Genomic DNA, 19,575 nt, shown 5'->3' on the forward strand with positions numbered 1-19,575 from the left:
TTCACTGGAGCAACTTTACATCACAATGAATTGGGCCGAGATTCACATAAACGTTGTCTCACAGTATCACAAACCCTAACCTTGTGACTCATCTGAGTGTAGGGAAAGGAATCAACGTTCTAGAGCATTTAGTTGCATCCATTTAAAAAAATAAAATAAAATAAATCACTGGTGGGCGGCACGGTGGCCGACTGGTTAGAGCGTCAGCCTCACAGTTCTGAGGACCGTGGTTCAATCTCCGGCCCCCCCTGTGTGGAGTTTGCATGTTCTCCCCGTGCCTGCGTGGGTTTTCTCCGGGCACTCCGGTTTTCTCCCACATCCCAAAAAACATGCATGGTAGGTTAATTGAAAACTCAAATTTGCCCGTAGGTGTGAATGTGAGTGCGAATAGTTGTTTGTTTGTATGTGCCCTGCTATTGACTGGCAACCAGTTCAGGGTGTACCCCGCCTCCTCCCCGATGATAGCTGGAATAGGCTCCAGCACGCCCGCGACCCTAGTGAGGAGAAGCAGCTCAGAAAATGGATGGATGGATGGATGGAAATCATTGGTTACTTTTGGTTATTTTTCGTGCCAAAATGATGAGTTGAGAGGGGTGTACCCTTCAAAATTAAAAGCTACAAGCTTAAAACAGGAAGTCAAGTTAAAACTTTGACGTGATAAAACAATCTTAAACAAAAATAAAAAATGCTATATTTAACTTTTAGCTAAAACATTAATAAATTAATATTAAGTCAATTGGGTTAGTTCCACACACATTGGCTTTTAGTTCATAGGTTTGACATTGATACTGGTTATAAAGAACCTCGAATCAAATGTTCATTTTAGTCTATGCTGCAGGCTGCTAAGAAAATGGATGTTCATAATTTGGACACCCTTTATTTAAACCATGCAAACTTTTTTGACCCAGCCCCCTAAAAGAATTGGAATCGAGAATCGTTTGGAACCGGAATCAAACTAAGGAACAGGAATCGCTCAAATTCAAACAATGCCCAACCCTAACGTTCACTGACCCTCAAACAGCTCGCCATTGTCGATCTGACCGGGACATGACGAGTTCTGGTCTCCGCTTTCCACAAACTCCTTCCACTGTGTGTACCAGCGATGCTCCACCATGAACCTGACACACAAACACACACACACACACAAAGCGAAAGTGACACCACATTCAAAGCATGTATGAAGTCAAGTCAATGTCCCCTGGCACTATATGAGGAAATTGAGCCATTATTTAATAGCTATAAGTGACTTGTTTACTGAGGTTTTATTAAGTATACGAATAACTTGTGCTCTGGTCTTTCACTACTCAAGTTAATATCGTGCTGTATGGTAGCATAGCTAGCAACTGTTAGTATATTGTCAACTCCCATAGCAAATAGTAGAGACAGGAGGACTCGAGTCAAGTGACTTGACTTGAGTTGCCAGGTTTATGACTTGTGACTTACTTGCCAAATACTTCTGAGAGACTTGACTTTGACTTGAACTACATGACTTGACAAATTATCTAATTTAGAGTTGGAAATCTGCATTTTAATTAAGATAGTTTGCCTTTTTTTTGGGCGGGGGTGGTCATTCGCCCCAACCTGGCAACACAGTCTGCGTTGTTGCGCACCTGCCAGTGTGACATAACCACCTTGCATGAATAATAGAAGGAGCACCAAAGATAATACAATTTGGATTCAAGGATAATGTTGTTGATAAAGTCTGCAAAACGATGGCAACCTGCATGGCATGCAACTCCCGCAGAGTAAAGAGAGCAAAGACACAACAAGCACGATGTCAAACTTCATCTGTCACTACAAATCTCACAAAGACAGGTAAGCTAATTTAACAGTTTAGCTAGCTGGTCAAACATGCATATGTAAATTGGCATGTGGCTTTTATGTAACACTGACAACCGATAAGAAATTTCAAACTGCATTAACTTCAAAGAGCTCTTTATAGGAGATACTACTGACCCTGGGAACTCCCGGCACGTCTTGTTTATGCTTGAACTTACAACAAAGATAAGTGAAAGATAACATTCATTCATTCATTCCCAATACCGCTTATCCTCAGTCGGGTCACAAGCGTGCTGGAGCATATCCCAACTGACTCTGGGCGAGAGCCGGCGTTCACCCTGAACTAGTCGCCAGCCAATCGCAGGGCACATACAGTATAAACAAACAATCATTCGCACTCACATTCACACCTACGGGGCAATTTAGAGTCGTCAATGAACCTACCATGCATGTTTTTGGAATGGGTAGGAAACTGGAGTACCCGGAGAAAACCCATGCAGGCACGGGGGGAAACATACAAACTTCACACAAACGAGGACAGATTTTAACCTGGGTACTCAGAACTGTGAGGCAGATGTGCTAACCAGTCATCCATCGTTAACATTTCAGTTATATTGAAATTTAGGTTAACGATTCGTTAACATTTCAGTTATATTGAAATTTAGGTTAACGATTTACTGTACAAAAGTTTAAGGAGCTTTGAATTTGTTTAAATTTTCATTTAACTTAAAAATGCTCCCTGCATTTTTTGTTAGAATTTTAAAATAAACATGTTTATTGTCTAAGATTAAGAAGAAGAAAAGAAAAGATTTTGCAAATCTGAAAAGACTTTCACTAAACAAAATGTTGTGTTATTCAAAATTTTTTCGCCAATATTTTCCCTTTGAGTGCAACTGATTATCGGGCCCAAATCTAGGTTATCGGCCTCCTTGACTACTAATAATCAGTATCAGTAACCTTAACCCTTAAAAAAAAAAAAAAACATATCGTTAACCTCTATTACAAAAAGAGGGAAAAAAATATGTGGTACTTTACTCCATATTTGACAAGTTACCTTTGGTACTCGGCGCTGATAGTTTTTATTAATCATAAAACTTTAAAAATACACATAATAAATGTTGATAAAGAGATGGTAGAGCACAGACGGACATATAAAAATAATATTATATTTTACAACTAAACCTGACCAGGAGGAGGAGGGGCGGGGGCTTCAGACATGCTAACATTAGCAACCTGCGCTAACGGTAACAGAAGCGAACTACCTAAAGACAAAACAATGTGACCAGAAGCCGCTTCAAAGCAGCCTCGGATGTTATAAAGAGCAGCCGTGAAAGAAGAGGCGTTCATAGCAGCGGCGGCGGCTGGTTCTCACCAACTGTCACCGGCGCGGAGCTCGCAGTCCCGCAGCAGACACTCGACCTCTCGCCGCTGGCTCTCCAGGCCGGGAGCAGGCTCCGCCGCGGAGCAGCGGCTGTTGGCCGCCATGACAACGCTCAGTGAGACATTCACAGCGAGAGACGAAGGCAAAAGTCGCCGCCTTTATCAAGCCATCGACCGGGGAGCTGCGCGGACTTGTTTGCGGAAGTAGGAAGTGGGGAGGATGACGACTTCCTGCTTCGTCGGCTTTTCGTCGGAAAAGTCTGCACACTCGCGAGACACAAACGCGAATGTCGTGTGATGTGATGTGAGTTGATGCTCAATCAAGTGTTGACTTGTCCTTAGTGGCGGCGGCGGCACGCTTGACACGTTCACGTAGATTAAGTGACATGTATTAAAGTATCTTATTTGGCTGCGTCACACCGACGAGCTCGTTCACATTGGTGACGTCGTGTGTTGTGATTGAAGTATCGCGAGATCGACAGACTGGCGATTCTTGACTATCACGAGATTTGCTGCAACAGCTAGAAGACAAGAGCCAAGAACAGCAAACCCCATCCATCCATCCATTTTCTGAGGTGCTTCTCATCACTAGGGTCGCGGGCGTGCTGGAGCCTATCCCAGGTATCTTCGGGCAGGAGGTGGGGTACACCCTGAACTGGTCGCCAGCCAATCGCAGGGCACATATAAACAAACAACCATTTGCACTGACATTCACTCCTACGGGCAATTTAGAGTTGTCAATTAACCTACCATGCATGTTTTTTGGATGTGGGAGGAAACTGGAGTGTCCGGAGAAAACCCACGCAAGCACGGTGAGAACATGCAAACTGGGGATTGAACCCCGGTCCTCAGAACTGTGAGGCAGACAGTCTTAACGAGTCGTTCACCGTGCCGCCGGAACACCAAAGCCCTATATGAAAAATGAAATAATAACAAACGGACAAACATACAGCACATCAAAGGGGTGAGAACAAAGTAGAAAGATTAGCAGTTTAAGGGCGTCAGGACAGGTGAGCTTGGGGTTTGGAGAACTGGAATTTAAAGGACACATAGATTTCCCACCCACATTTTAAATGTGTCTTAACATGTCTATGGCATGCTTATGTTTAAAAAATCAAGAAATCAGGGATGCACTTCTTCTTCTTCTTCTTCTTTTCCTTTCGGCTTGCCCCGTTAGGGGTCGCCACAGCGCATCATCCTTTTCCATGTAAGCCTATCTCCTGCATCCTCCTCTCAAACACCAACTGCGATCATGTCTTCCCTCACGACATCCATCAACCTTGTCTTTGGTCTTCCTCTAGCTCTCTTGCCTGGCAGCTCCATCCTCATCATCCTTCTACCAATATACTCACAATTTCTCCTCTGGACGTGTCCAAACAATCGAAGTCTGCTCTCTCTAACTTTGTCTCCAAAACACCGAACCTTGGCTGTCCCTCTGATGAGCTCATTTCTAATTTTATCCAACCTGGTCACTCCGAGAGCAAACCTCAACATCTTCATTTCCGCCACCTCCAACTCTGCTTCCTGTTGCCTCTTCAGTGCCACTGTCTCTAATCCGTACATCATGGCTGGCCTCACCACTGTTTTATAAACTTTGCCCTTCATCCTCGCAGAGACTCTTTTGTCACATAACACACCTGACACCTTCCTCCACCCTTTCCAACCTGCTTGGACCCGTTTCTTCACCTCCTGACCACACTCACCATTGCTCTGGACGGTTGACACCAAGTATTTAAAGTCCTCCACCCTTGCTATCTCTTCTCCCTGTAGCCTCACTCTTCCCCCACCACCCTTCTCATTCATGCACATATATTCTGTCTTAGTTAGGCTAATCTTCATTCCTCTTCTTTCCAGTGCATGCCTCCATCTTTCTAAGATGTTCCTCCAGCTGCTCCCTGCTTTCACTGCAGATCACAATGTCATCTGCAAACATCATGGTCCACGGGGATTCCAGTCTAACCTCATCTGTCAGCCTATCCATCATCACTGCAAAAAGGAAGGGGCTCAGGGCTGATCCCTGATGCAGTCCCACCTCCACCTTAAATTCGTCTGTCACACCTACAGCACACCTCACCGCTGTTCTGCTGCCCTCGTACATGTCCTGTATTATTCTAACATACTTCTCTGCCACTCCAGACTTCCGCATGCAGTACCACAGTTCCTCTCTGGGTACTCTGTCATAGGCTGTCTCTAGATCTACAAAGACACAATGTAGCTCCTTCTGACCTTCTCTGTACTTTTCCATCAACATCCTCAAGGCAAATAATGCATCTGTGGTACTCTTTCTAGCCATGAAACATTACTGTTGCTCGCAAATACTCACTTCTGTCCTGAGTCTAGCCTCCACTACTCTTTCCAATAACTTCATTGTGTGGCTTGTCAACTTTATTCCTCTATAGTTCCCATAGCTCTGCACATCACCTTTGTTCTTAAAAATGGGCACCAGTACACTTTTCCTCCATTCCTCAGGCATCTTCTCACGCACTAGAATTCTATTGAACAAGCTGGTCAAAAACTCCACAGCCACCTCTCCTAGATGCTTTCATACCTCCACAGGAATGTCATCAGGACCAACTGCCTTTCCATTTTTCATCCTCTTTAATGCCTTTCTAACTTCCCCCTTACTAATCATCGCCACTTCCTGGTCCACCACACTTGCCTCTTCTACTCTCCCTTCTCTCTCATTTTCCTCATTCATCAACTTCTTGAAGTATTCTTTCCATCTAGCTAGCACACTGCTGGCACCAGTCAACATATTTCCATCTCTATCCTTAATCCCCCTAACCTGCTGCACATCCTTCCCATCTCTATTCCTCTGTCTGGCCAGCCTGTATAGATCTTTTTCTCCTTCTTTGGTGTCCAACCTGGCATACATGTCATCATATGCCTCTTGTTTGGCCTTTGCCACCTCTACCTTTGCCCTGTGTCGCATCTCAATGTATTCCTTTCGCCTCTCCTCGGTCCTCTCAGTGTCCCACTTCTTCTTAGCTAACCTTTTTCCCTGTATGATTTCCTGTACTGTGAGGTTGCACCACCAAGTCTCCTTCTCTCCTTTCCTGCCAGAATATACACCAAGTACTCTCCTGCCTGCCTCTCTGATCATCTTGGCTGCCGTGGTCCAGTCTTCTGGAAGCTCCTCCCGTCCACCGAGAACCTGTCTCACCTCTTCCCGAAAAGCTGCACAACACTCGTCCTGTCGCAGCTTCCACCACATGGTTCTTTTCTCTGCCTTTGTCTTCCTAATCTTCCTCCCCACCACCAGAGTCATTTTACACACCACCATCCTATGCTGTCTAGCCACACTCTCCCCTACCACTATTTTACAGTTGGTAACCTCCTTCAGATTACATCGTCTGCACAAGATGTAATCCACCTGCGTGCTTCTACCTCTGCTCTTGTAGGTCACCCTATGTTTGTGCCTCTTCTGGAAAAAAGTGTTCACGACAGCCATTTGCATCCTTGTTGCAAAGTCTACCACCATCTGTCCCTCCAAGTTCCTTTCCTGGATGCCATACTTACCCATCACTTCTTCATCACCCCTATTACCTTCACCAACATGTCCTTTACAATCTGCACCAACCACGACTCTCTCTCTGTCTGGGATGCTCAGAACTACTTTTTCTAGCTCCTTCCAGAATTTCTCTTTCACCTCTAGGTCACATCCTACCTGTGGGGCATAGCCGCTAATCACATTACACATAACACCCTCAATTTCAAGTTTCAGCCTCATCACTCGATCTGATACTCTTTTCACCTCCAAGACATTCTTAGCCAACTCTTCTTTTAAAATAACCCCGACTCCATTTCTCTTCCCATCTACACCATGGTAAAATAATTTAAACCCTGCCCCTAAACTCCTAGCCTTACTGCCTTTCCACCTGGTCTCCTGGACACACAATATGTCAACCTTTCTCCTAATCATCATGTCAACCAACTCCTGAGATTTTCCTGTCATAGTCCCAACATTCAAAGTCCCCACATTCAGTTCTAGGCTGTGTGCTTTCCTCTTCTCTTTCTGCCGAAGAACCCGCTTTCCACCTCTTCTTTGAATCAGGGATGCACTAATACCACTTTTTTCACACCCGGTAGAAGTACATTGGAGTACTCTCCAATACCGAGTACTGATACTTGATAATGCGATTATGTCTTGCAATTGTGATGGAAATATGTTTTACAAAAACACACTTTTCATGAACATGGGATAGGTTTCAGTCAAATATAACACTTTTTTTAGAGTAACAACTTGTCATTACTGACATTTTAACTATGGATGATTTTAATCATTATTATATACTTAGCTTATTTATTGCCAAGATAAATTTTAAAACGTTTTTTTCTTTTTCAAGCGGAAACAGAGCCCAGAGTGTGCAAAAGCAAGTGAGCGCTCAAGACAATGAAAGCATTTTTGTGGCACATGGACATAGCACAACATAGACAACAGAGTCGAATAATAATATTATCAGAAGGTAATGCTAATCTGTGCTAACACTGCAGCTCTGCTTACCTGTCGGCTTTGACATGATAGTGCTTTGGCCGTCAAAGTGGTTCTTTGACTTTTTGTCCAGCCTAGCTGCAGAGTCATTGACTGAGAAACTTGGTTGCAGGGAGTGCTTGTTGTTATTCTGCAGTAGTGCACAGGGGCTTGCTCACATTTTCACAAATAGTCACTATTTTGTTTCCCCAAAAAGTTGAGTTTTTAATGTAACTGAAAATGTAAAAAAATACAACACAATATATATTCTGCATGGCATAAAAAAAAGTTTAATGTTTTTAGGCCTTTTTAGCGTTTCGCATCTACGGCAGTGGTGGTGACGTCGTCCTGTTCTGATCCAAATATCGCGAGACTTGCGATGGTTAACTTGACGGATGCGACTTCAGGCAATTGAGAATACATGCTACGTACAGTTTCCGGAGCGGGAACGAAGGTTGTTGTAGCAGCGGCGGCTAGTGGCCAACATGGCCGACATGGAGATGACGGAGACGCCAGGTGAGAAGAAGTCAGCCGCAAAAGGTGCACACAGGACGGACGCGGAAGCCGGGGAGGGCAGCACTACGAGCACCGACTCCTACGAGCTGCCCTGGGTGGAGAAGTACAGGCCGCAGAAGCTGAGAGACATTGTGGGCAACGTGGACACTGTGAGCCGCCTGGAGGTGTTCGCCCGGGAGGGAAACGTCCCCAACATCATCATAGCAGGTCAGAATGGAGCTACTGAAGTCATGAACAACAATCGTCATTCTCACTTTTTCTCAGCGAACTCAAAAAACAAATATTTCGACTACAGAGGATTTCAAAGCTTACTTGCAATCAATGGCCACAATGGTGTATCTTTTTTTTTTTGTTTTTTTTGTTTTTTAAAGTATAGTATGCCAAAGAAAATATGCAGTCTGAAATGTGATATCACACGCACTTCCGGGTGGCAAAAGCTCAGGATCGCTGATGGCACAACTGGTAAACAAACCCTTTATGTCATTAAATTATTCATTTTGATAACACCTCACCACTGGCTGTCATCACCAGTTTCCCTTTTGGGAAAAAAATACATAGAAATATTTATTAAAAACAAACATTATTACAATATTTCGAAATATGTGGACCTATTTTTTTACATGAACTTAAAATTCTATACAGTCATAGAAAAAGGTCAGTTAGTACTCATACTCTTTTTACTAGGAGGCCACACTCTACACTTACTTTTGCACTAATAGCATTGGTGCGACACCATTTTTTTAAGGAGGTACAGCATGACCATAGCTTTTGATTGACAGTGACTCGAGAAATTATAGTTGCAAAATATGTTACTCTAAAAAACAAGTTTCTCCCCAACAAGCAGTAGAAGATAAAACAGGTCAATTAAAATTTAAAACAAAACAAAAAAAACAAAGGTATGTATGCATGTATTGTACCTCCATCCATCCATTTTCTACCGCTTATTCGAGGTCGGGTCGTGGGGGCAGTAGCTTTAGCAGGGACGCCCAGACTTCCCTCTCCCCAACCACTGCAGTAGTGCACAGGGGCTTGCTCACATTTTCACAAAGTCACTATTTTGTTTCCCCCAAAAAGTTGAGTTTTTAATGTAACTGTTAAGGATCTGGAATTTAGACATCATTAATCAAATCGAATAAGAGAAATATGGACACATCACTACATTATTTTTACTTAAATAAACGAGATCAAGCACAAAGCACTTCATCCAGCTCTTCCGGGGGGGATCCCGAGGCGTTCCCAGGCCAGCCGAAAGACATAGTCTCTCCAGCGTGTCCTGGGTCGTCCCCGGGGTCTCCTCCCGGTGGGACATGCCCGGAACACCTCACCGGGGAGGTGTCCAGAAGGCATCCGAATCAGATGCCCCTGCCACCTCATCTGGCTCCTCTCGATGTGAAAGAGCAGCGACTCTACTCTGAGATCCTCCCGGATGACCGAGCTTCTCACCCTATCTCTTAAGGGAGAGCCCGGACACCCTGCGGAGGAAACTTATTTCGGCCGCTTGTATCCGGGATCTTGTTCTTTCGGTCACGACCCACAGCTCGTGACCATAGGTGAGGGTAGGAACGTAGATCGACCGGTAAATTGAGAGCTTCGCCTTTCGGTTTAGCTCCTTCTTTACCACAACGGACCGATACAAAGTCTGCATCACTGCAGACGCTGCACCGATCCGCCTGTCGATCTCCCGTTCCATTCTTCCCTCACTCGTGAACAAGACCCAAGATACTTGAACTCCTCCATTTGGGGCAGGATCTCATTCCCGACTTGGAGAGGGCACGCCACCCTTTTCCGACTGAGGACCATGGTCCCAGATTTGGAGGTGCTGATTCTCATCCCAGCCACTTCACACTCGGCTGCGATGTACTCCAGTGAGAGTTGGAGATCACGGCTTGATGAAGCCAGCAGAACCACATCATCTGCAAAAAGCAGAGATTCAATACTGAGGCCACCAAACCGGACCCCCTCTACGCCTCGGCTGCGCCTAGAAATTCTGTCCATAAAAGTTATAAACAGAATCGGTGACAAAGGGCAGACTTGGCGGAGTCCAACCCTCAACGGGAACGTGTCCAACTTACTGCCGGATATGCAGACCAAACTCAGACTCCGCTCGTACAGGGACCGAACAGCCCGTATCAGGGGGTTCGGGACCCCATACTCCTGAAGCACCCCCCACAGGACTCCCTGAGGGACACGGTCGAACGCCTTCTCCAAGTCCACAAAACACATGTAAACTGGTTGGGCGAACTCCCATGCACCCTTGAGGACCCTGCCAAGGGTGTAGGGCTGGTCCACTGTTCCACGGCCAGGACGAAAACCACACTGCTCCTCCTGAATCTGAGATTCTACTTCCCGAGGGACCCTCTTCTCCAGCACCCCTGAATAGACCTTACCAGGGAGGCTGAGGAGTGTGATTTCCCCCTGTAGTTGGAACACACCCTCCGGTCCCCCTTCTTAAAAAGGGGGACCACGACCCCAGTCTGCTAATCCAGAGGCACTGTCCCCGATGCAATGTTGCAGAGGCGTGTCAACCAGGACAGCCCTACAACATCCAGAGCCTTGAGGAACTCCGGGCGAATCTTATCCACCCCAGGGGCCTTGCCACCGAGGAGCTTTTTAACCACCTCGGTGACCTCAACCCCAGAGATAGGAGAGCCCAGACTCATGGGAAGGCGTGTCGGTGGAATTGAGGAGGTCTTCGAAGTATTCTCCCCACCGACTCACAACGTCCCGAGTCGAGGTCAGCAGCGCCCCATCCCCACTATACACAGTGTTGGTGGTGCACTGCTTTCCTCTCCTGAGACGCCGGATGGTGGACCAAAATTTCCTCGAGCCGTCCGGAAGTCTTTCTCCATGGCCTCACCGAACTCCTCCCATACCTGAGTTTTTGCTTCAGCGACCACCAAAGCTGCATTCCGCTTGGCCAGCCGGTAATGGTACTGTACCTTTTCAGCATAAATGGTGCCTTCACAGATGTGTTACCTATGCCATGGGTACTAACACATCACATTAAAAATTAATAAATAAATATTTTTTTAAAAATGTAAATGCACACTTTTCCACTTTGCATCAGTCCATCTCGAGGCCAGAGAAACTGGCAGCGTTTCTGTATGTTGTTGACATATGGCTTTCGCTTTGCCTGGTAGAGTTTTAACTTGCATTTGTAGATGTAGTGATGAGCTGTGTTGACTGACAGTGGCTTTCTGAAGTGTTCCTGAGCCCTACGTGGCAATATCCTGTACACAATGATGCAGGTTTTTAATGCAGAGCCGCCTGAGGGATCAAGAGTCATGGGCATTCCAAATGTTGATTTTCGGCCTTACCGCTTACATGCAGAGATTTCTCCAGATTCCCTGAATCTTTTGATGATGATATGGACCGTAGATGATGAACTCCCTAAATTCCGTGCAATTGTACGTTGAGAAACATTGTTCTTAAATTATTGGAATATTTGCTCACGCAGTTGTTCACAAAGTGATGAACCTCGCCCCGTCCTTGCTTGGGAAGAAAGGAGCCTTTCGGGGATGCTGCGTTGAAACCCAAACATGACACTTGCTTTCAATTAACCTGGAATGTTCCAAACATTTATTTATTTTTTTAAGGATTTCTCAACTTTTTATTTTGTTGCCCCTGTTCTAGCTTTTTTGGAACGCGTTGCAAGCATCATATTCAAAATGAGAGAATATTTGCCGCCCCCAAAAAAACAATAACATTCATTGGATTTAGCATGAAATATCTCTTCATTATAGTTTATTCAATTGATATAGGTTGAAACATGTTTGCAAATCATTGTATTTTGTTTTTATTTACATTTTACACAACGTCCCAACTTCATTGGAATCGGGGTTTGTATATTACTGCCAGCGTTCCGTCTCAGTTGGAAGCAATTTACCTCACGTAGCATCTTCATTTCATTCACTTCATTGACACTTAACAAATTCAAACTATGGCTATACCATGTTTTCTCAACGGCTCTGCCTTGGTCAAATGACATGGAAGGGTTTTGTTTACTAGTGCTGCCATCAGAGAAAGCTCTGTCCTTTTCCACCCGGAAATATGTGTGACGGCAGGATGACGGCTGGCTCAAAGCATTCGAGATGGCCCCTAAAATGAGCCTATTACACCACAGCAAGAAATAGGCATTAAAAATATGTCTGTAGTTCTTGATCCTTGGGGTATTTTCACAGAAGTTATTAAGACGCCTGGGACAACTTTGAAAATGTGACCAAATGCGTAATATGTTTAAGACAGCGATATCGTTTTACAATAAAACTCACTCGGACTGGGAATCTGTAAAAGGACAACTCCTCTGATGTTTGTGATTCAGGTCCCCCCGGAACCGGAAAGACCACCAGCATCCTGTGTTTGTCCCGAGCGCTGCTTGGCGCCTCCATGAAGGACGCCGTGCTGGAGCTCAATGCATCAAACGACAGGTAAGATCACTTTTTGTTTTTTTGCTGATTGACGTCACGGCCTTGACGCTTTGGTGTGCGCAGGGGTATTGACGTGGTGAGGAACAAGATCAAGATGTTCGCACAGCAGAAAGTGACGCTGCCCAAAGGACGACACAAGATCATCATCTTGGACGAAGCTGACAGGTGAGCCAAGGCCCTGTTTAGAAACAGCGAAAAAGGGTACTTGCAGTGTTTACACTAGACCAACTGGGAAAGGTTTTCCTTTTTAATACACAAAAACGCAGTTAGCAGAAGCATTTTAAAATTGATTTACTGATGCGACTGTATTTAGCATATGGGAACATTCATCCTCCAAAGCCAGTTTGACGTAGCAACAAGACATTTGGTAGGCATGTCTATCATGAGTAGATCCACAAAAAACTCTCAAGAAGCTGCCCCAAAAACAAAGGAAGTCTACCATTTTGGTTTGAATTGGCCATTTTAGGGTGTTTTAAGCAATTTGCAGGGATCCTTTAATATTTGGAAAATTCAGCTCCCGAAGCCAATTTGACTTAGCAACATGAAATTTAGTAGACATGTATATCATGAGTAGACCCCAAAAACAGTCTCCAAAAGCCATGCTTGAAAAGACTGGTTTGAAGCGGCCATTTTAGGCTCATGTTGGCCATGACCACTGGTTGATAGATATTTTGTCCCATCGCTACCAAATTTACAGCATGTATGCTAGACATATGGACAACACTGCACTGTTAAACATTATAGAGTTTTTGTCATGGTGTGTAAGCGAAGCATGGCGGTAAAGTTTAAGGATATTTAATAAAAGAACAAATGCTAAAGTAAACTCCACAAGGATAGAACATCTGTGTCATGGACTAATTGTGAGAGCAAAGAAAACAATTTTAGTTTTCAAATTAAGACTTGGAGTAATGTTTTCAGGGGACATTTTGATCAAAATTGATAACCCCGATCATTTCGGTCACAGTATTTGCAATATGAACTGTTTTTCTGTTGCTAATAATTGAGTTACCAGGAAGTAGGGCTGGGCGATATGGCCTTAAAATAAGATCTCCCTTTTTTTTTTTCACTAAAATAAATTTTCCCATTTTAATAATTTCCCCCATTTAGCTTATAAAAAAAGGAAGTGCCTGTGACATTGTTCAAAACATATTTACTTTTTTTTCCTCGTAAAAAACTAAAATAAAATAAAATGTGTTTCTCCTGATACCAAACAAGCTTTGAAAATGTTTTTCTAGCAAGTTCCACAGTACCCCCCCCCAGGAATTTTCGTGGATGTGTATGTGGGTACCAGAATGTTTAAAATATGTAAACAGTATTTATACTTTACATATTTGAGACAAAGATTACAACAGTACATGTATTTACTTAAATCTTTAATTATATAACCTTATACAGTAATTAACATTTACTTTGTCCTGATAATATTGTCCAAACCCACTGTCTTTTCCCTGCAATCAGCAATCCACAATGCCAATGCAGCTTCCATTTTCACAATTCTCTTATTACGCGGAGTTACCACACGTTTTGCTTCCTTATTGAAGGTTATTGAAGGAGTTTTGCGGATGTTTGCTTCCTCTTTCTTTATGTACTGCACTATAGAATCATTCACGCCATAATGGAGTGCCACAGATGCATAGCTTCTGCGCTCTTTGATCAAATCTAAAAGTTTCACTGTTTCGCTGATGGTCATCATCATCATCTTCTTCCTCTTGGGCACCCCGGAGAAAGCTTTCGCAGGGGCACAGCGCTTCGGCGGCATTGTAAGGGCTTGCTTAACTAATCAATAGGATTATCGCTTAAACAAAAAAAGTTATTGCGAACACAACAGCGTGGACGAGACTGGCGAGACACAACAAGGGAAGATGCTGAGTGAGGCTGCGATGATGCGCAGCCAATCAGCTCATGGGATGAATCCACTTGTGCTCTCATTGGTCGAAGTCACGCCGGGACCCAATCACGCGCCTTGTATGAGTGCCCGTACAGTACAGGCATGTACAGGTATGTACAAAGCCTCTGAGTCAACTCATCTCTTTGTTTGGCATGCAGGGAAACCTCTTGCACGCATCAACATGAAACAACGTGTCTTTCCGCAATATGGCTGCCGATATGGCTGTATTTTTTATTTTTTAATTAATTTTTTTATATGAATATTTTTGAAAAACCCGCGAACCACTGAAGCCGCAAAACATGAAGCGCAAAGTGGTGAGGGAACACCGTACATGAGCTTTGTTATGGAGCGACTAACTTTTTCTCTTAGACATTCCTCAATAAAATATGAACAATATTGAAAAAAATGACGTTTTCTTGATGCAAAACCACACGGAAGCTTCAAAGAACTGTTTTATTTCGAACCAGAAAACTTGATTGATTGACGAGATGGCTTTTTTTCACATTTTATTGCTGACAGCTGTTGGTTTAAAAATGAAAATGCTTAATGGAAAAGTGTTTAAGTCACAGCAATAAGAGGGGTGAAAAAACTTTCCAGATAATGTAAAAATAAGTGTTTCCTCTTGGGGGAAAAATGTCCCTTAATAGTGCAGGCAGTGGAACCCAGGCAGAGGCATTACCACTGTTATAAGATCACCTATATTAGTCCCACAATGGGAATTTGCAAATTTCATTTTGTTTTGGTCCACTTCCAACTTTGAAATCCTCCCCGCCTCCAGTATGACTGACGGCGCTCAGCAGGCATTGAGGAGGATCATGGAGATCTACTCCAAGACGACGCGCTTCGCCCTGGCCTGCAACGCCTCCGATAAGATCATCGAACCCATCCAGTCGCGCTGCGCCGTTCTGCGCTACTCCAAACTGACCGACGGCCAGATCCTGGCGCGGCTGCAGGATGTGGTGGAGAAGGAGCGGCTGTCAGTGTCCGACGACGGCCTGGAGGCGGTCATCTTCACCGCACAGGGGGACATGCGGCAGGTGAGGATTCCTGCAACGACGCGCTTCTTCTTCTCGCAGGGTTTTTCTTGGCTCAAATTGAGGCGGTTTTGATATGCCATGTCCCTCAGTGATTCAAACTAATACTTTTTCTGTCTGTGAAATATTTATGCGCATTTATTTTTTCTTTGTTTTCTCTTTCCTAAATCATATACTGAAATAAAAAAAACAGAAATACAGGAATCAGCAAAGTTGACCAACTTTGCTACTGCTGGGGCCGCCTCCCAATTTTATATGAAAGAAAACCCTTATTCTTCTCACGTCGCCAGGCGCTGAACAACCTGCAATCCACCAATTCGGGCTTCGGTCACATCAACAGCGAAAACGTGTTCAAGGTGTGCGACGAACCGCACCCCTTGCTGGTGAAAGGCATGTTGGGACACTGCGTGGACGGAAACGTGGACGAGGCGTACAAGGTGGTGGAGCAGCTGTGGGCGCTGGGCTACTCGCCGCAGGACATCATCGGGAACATCTTCAGAGTATGCAAGACCTACCAGATGGCCGAGTATCTCAAATTGGAGTTCATCAAGGTGAGGCGGCCTCTTGGAAAGTCTTGTATTTAACAACAACAACAATAACAAAAAACATCGAAATGGCTGCTTGCTTAATTAAGTCTGTAAAGATCCAGCATCAAATTGGCCACTTGAAGACACGACCGAGTCGTCTTTGAAATGTCAGAACCTCCACATGCCAATTCCAGAATTTGTGCCTCCAATCAGATACAGCTATATAAGATCACAGTGCTACCAAACTTAATATCCATCTATTTTCTGGATCGCTTATCCTCACTAGAATTATTATTTTAAGCATAGATTGAAGATGCATTTCTTCAGCAAACCTCATCAATTTTTAATTTTGAAACCTAAAACCATAACCTCCTTTGTATCATGTCATTGTCATTTGCTTTTTCTACAAGCGAAGGGGAAAATAATCTGAGATTTTGTTTTAAGGCCATATCACAGAGGCCTACTGTAGTATAAAAGAATAATATAAAAAAAATCGTTAACTACACCAGTTATTCAATATAATCAATTATGCAATTCCGAGTATATCAAGTGATTGGAAGCAGAGAATGATGCTTGGGAGGGTGGGGGGCGACAACATCCTGACTTGTGAAAAGTGCTGACTTTGAACCCAGCGGTTTTCTTGCTTGTAGGAGATCGGTTACACACACATGCGCATCGTGGAGGGCGTCAGCTCGCTGCTGCAGATGGCGGGACTGGTGGCTCGTCTTTGCAGTAAGACGGCGCCTCCTGCTGCCAGCTAGTGGCACTGAGGACATCAAACCAGACCACCTGGAATAAATCACTTGACTTTATCACGATGTGCATCATTTTGTAGCCTTCCAGAATTAAAACTCCACCTGGAATAAATCACTTGACTTTATCACGATGTGCATCATTTTGTAGCCTTCCAGAATTAAAACTCACATTCCTTGCTAATAAATAAACATTTGAATTTCATTTTTCCCTGATGAACGTTTGAGGCAGAAGCGACATGAGTTGCTCTTCACGTCAACTTTTATTACGTTAGTCCAAACATTTCACTCAAATGCTTCAGTACAAAGCTGTAAAAAAGACATATTTACACACAACAAAATCTTTGAAGACTTCCGCCATGGTCCACTAGGGGGAAGTATTCCACTAAAACATCCTTTAAAGAATGCTGTGGTAAACCAGTGATTCCACCCATATCACGGGTGCCACGGGAAATTATCCAATTTCACTGAGATTACATATACCGTGTTCCCTCGCCGCTTCACGTTTTGCGGCTTCAGTGCTTCGCGGGTTTTTCCAAAATATTCCAAAAAGACGCGTTGTTTCATGTTGATGTGGGCGAGAGAAGGTTTACCTGTATGCCAAACAAAGAGATGAGTTGACTCAGAGGCCTTTTACATGCCTGTACTGTACGGGCACTCAGTGATTGGTTCCCGGCGCGACATTGACCAATGAGAGCACGAGTGGATTTATCCCGTGAGCTGATTGGCTGCGCATCATCGCAGCCTCACCCAGCATCTACCCTTGTGTCTCGCCAGTCTTGTCCACGCTGTTGTGTTCGCAATAACGTTTTTTGTTTAAGCAATAATTTTATTGATTAGTTAAGCAAGCCTTTACAATGCCGCTGAAGCGCTGTGCCCCTGCGAAAGCTTCCTCCAGGGTGCCCAAGAGGAAGAAGAAGATGATGACCATCAGCGAAAAAGTGAAACTTTTAGATTTGATCAAAGAGGGCAGAAGTTATGCATCTGTGGCACTCCATTATGGCGTGAATGATTCTACAGTGCGGTACATGAAGAGAGAGGAAGCAAACATCCGCAAAACCTCTTCAATAGCCTTCAATAAGGAAGCAAAACGTGGTAAATCCGCGTAATAAGAGAATTGTGAAAATGGAAGCTGTATTGGCATTGTGGATTGCTGATTGCAGGGAAAAGACATTGAGTTTGGACACTAATATTATCCGGACAAAGTAAATGTTAATTACTGTATAAGGATTTATAAAGATTTAAGTAAATACGTGCACTGTTGTAATCTTTGTCTCAAATATGTAAAGTATAAATACTGTTTACATATTTTAAACGTGGTACCCACATACACATCCACGAAAATTCCTGGGGAGGGGGGGCAAATCCTCCTTCGCGGTTTTTCACCTTTCGCGGAGGGTTCAGGTCCCCATTAACCGCGAAAAACGAGGTCAGGCAGCGCAATTAAATGTTCTTTCACTAGATGGCAGAAGATAATTCACCTTTTGTGTTTATATGTTAGATACTTTCTGTGACATTTTTGTTTGGTGGTGTGCCATGATTTTTCTCCATTGTAAAATATGCGCACTGGCTAAATAAAAGTTGGAAAACTAGTAAATACAGAAACCATTCAACACAAAGTATTCAGATAATCTGTCATCCATTGACCATCACCTGTGTTAGACAGGTAGTTTGTCACAGTTACCGTGTTGAAAGTGCAACTTTCAATTACTCTCTCGAAAGTAGTAGAACTAATTACATTTGATTGCTTAATTTTGAATGAATGCAGCGATAGGACCTTTTTGCAATTAAACATTTGTTAATTACACAAAAACTGATCACAAAGCATGACGAACATGATGTTTCATAAAAAAAGTCCATTATTATAAAGATGAAACTTTAAAAGTCAAATGTTCTTTTTTGTTCAAAAGTGTAACAATCTAACCTTTTCAATATCTCAGACGAATAGATTGCGGGACAAGGTGGCGCTTGGGGGTGATATGTGGAAAAATATGCCATGTTTGAGATGACAGCAAAAGGGCACATGATCAAAGAGCCAATCACAAGCGTCGACTTTCGAAGGAGGAAGTGATGTGAATAAAATCTGAGATTTTGCAGCTATTTTTCAAATGTGACTAATTGTAATGGAAATTTCCCAAACCAACTGTAATTTAATTACACATTTTCTCCCAAAGGATTACAATAACAGATTTTCTAATTAAATTACATAATAATCACATGTAGTTGGTTACGCCCCAACCACTCATACAATATGAACTTGTTTTCATGCCAAAAAGTCCACAAGCAGCATGCCTGGTTGTCTCCCCAACAAGACTGAAACATTTCAAAAGGAGAGAAAAAATAAATAAACAACACATTTTGTAATTTACATTATTACCCATGCTAGCGTCACCTCGCGCCACTGAGCAGCACATAAAGTTATTGAAAAGCACATTCACTAAGTTTTCCACGAAAAACACAAATAAAGGGGTAATAACAACAATGAAACGAGCTGCTGACCTGCATGACTTGTGGATGTCCCCACAGTCCGCCAGCTAGAGGAAAAACAGAATTATACCACATGGAGTACACACGACGTTTCGAGCTTGCAAATGGCACGCAAATTAACTACTTTCAAGTCAGTACAGAGGACATTTTATGTAAAAGCTTTACTGTGATGTCACAATCATGACACAATACTCACCGCCACAGTTTTTCCACCCATGAGTTGCCCGCTAGGCTGAATGAAGATCTGCCATTTTCAAGCCACTACACTGAAGAACTACTCTTGTTAAAGTCAAACGGTAAGCCGATCTGCCGTG

At 43.6% G+C, this 19,575-nt stretch overlaps 2 protein-coding genes across 7 annotated transcripts in view; one reads left to right on the forward strand and one right to left on the reverse strand.

The window, feature by feature from the left end:
• usp11 (ubiquitin specific peptidase 11) overlaps positions 1 to 3,403 on the reverse strand; it is a 26,642-nt gene extending 23,239 nt beyond the window's left edge. For all 6 annotated transcript variants that reach the window (XM_061765354.1, XM_061765339.1, XM_061765416.1 and 3 more), the window contains exons 1-2: positions 3,152 to 3,403; positions 1,012 to 1,118 (exon numbers count right to left, since the gene is read on the reverse strand). In XM_061765354.1, coding sequence (XP_061621338.1) covers positions 1,012 to 1,118; positions 3,152 to 3,264 — 220 coding nt within the window. In that variant the 5' untranslated portion in view covers positions 3,265 to 3,403. The remainder of the gene's footprint in view (positions 1 to 1,011; positions 1,119 to 3,151) is intronic.
• A 176-nt stretch (positions 3,404 to 3,579) lies between these two features.
• Positions 3,580 to 16,902, forward strand: rfc2 (replication factor C (activator 1) 2). Its single transcript, XM_061765442.1, has 7 exons — positions 3,580 to 3,780; positions 7,934 to 8,353; positions 12,468 to 12,573; positions 12,637 to 12,738; positions 15,240 to 15,498; positions 15,786 to 16,046; positions 16,673 to 16,902. The coding sequence occupies exons 2-7, from the start codon at positions 8,116 to 8,118 to the stop codon at positions 16,781 to 16,783; spliced, it is 1,077 nt and encodes a 358-aa protein (XP_061621426.1). The 5' UTR covers positions 3,580 to 3,780; positions 7,934 to 8,115; the 3' UTR covers positions 16,784 to 16,902.
• The last annotated feature ends 2,673 nt before the right edge of the window (positions 16,903 to 19,575 follow it).

Source organism: Phyllopteryx taeniolatus, chromosome 1 (assembly GCF_024500385.1).
Source record: "Phyllopteryx taeniolatus isolate TA_2022b chromosome 1, UOR_Ptae_1.2, whole genome shotgun sequence".
Taxonomy (NCBI): Eukaryota; Metazoa; Chordata; class Actinopteri; order Syngnathiformes; family Syngnathidae; genus Phyllopteryx; species Phyllopteryx taeniolatus.

What these genes read in the sequence shown, in the direction of transcription:
- rfc2 (XM_061765442.1), top strand. Translation starts at nt 8,116, where the DNA reads ATGGCCGACATGGAGATGACGGAGACGCCAGGTGAGAAGAAGTCAGCC. An exon ending in ATCTTGGACGAAGCTGACAG is followed by an intron (nt 12,739 to 15,239) that starts GTGAGCCAAGGC and finishes CCCCGCCTCCAG; the next exon opens with TATGACTGACGGCGCTCAGC. An exon ending in TCAAATTGGAGTTCATCAAG is followed by an intron (nt 16,047 to 16,672) that starts GTGAGGCGGCCT and finishes TCTTGCTTGTAG; the next exon opens with GAGATCGGTTACACACACAT.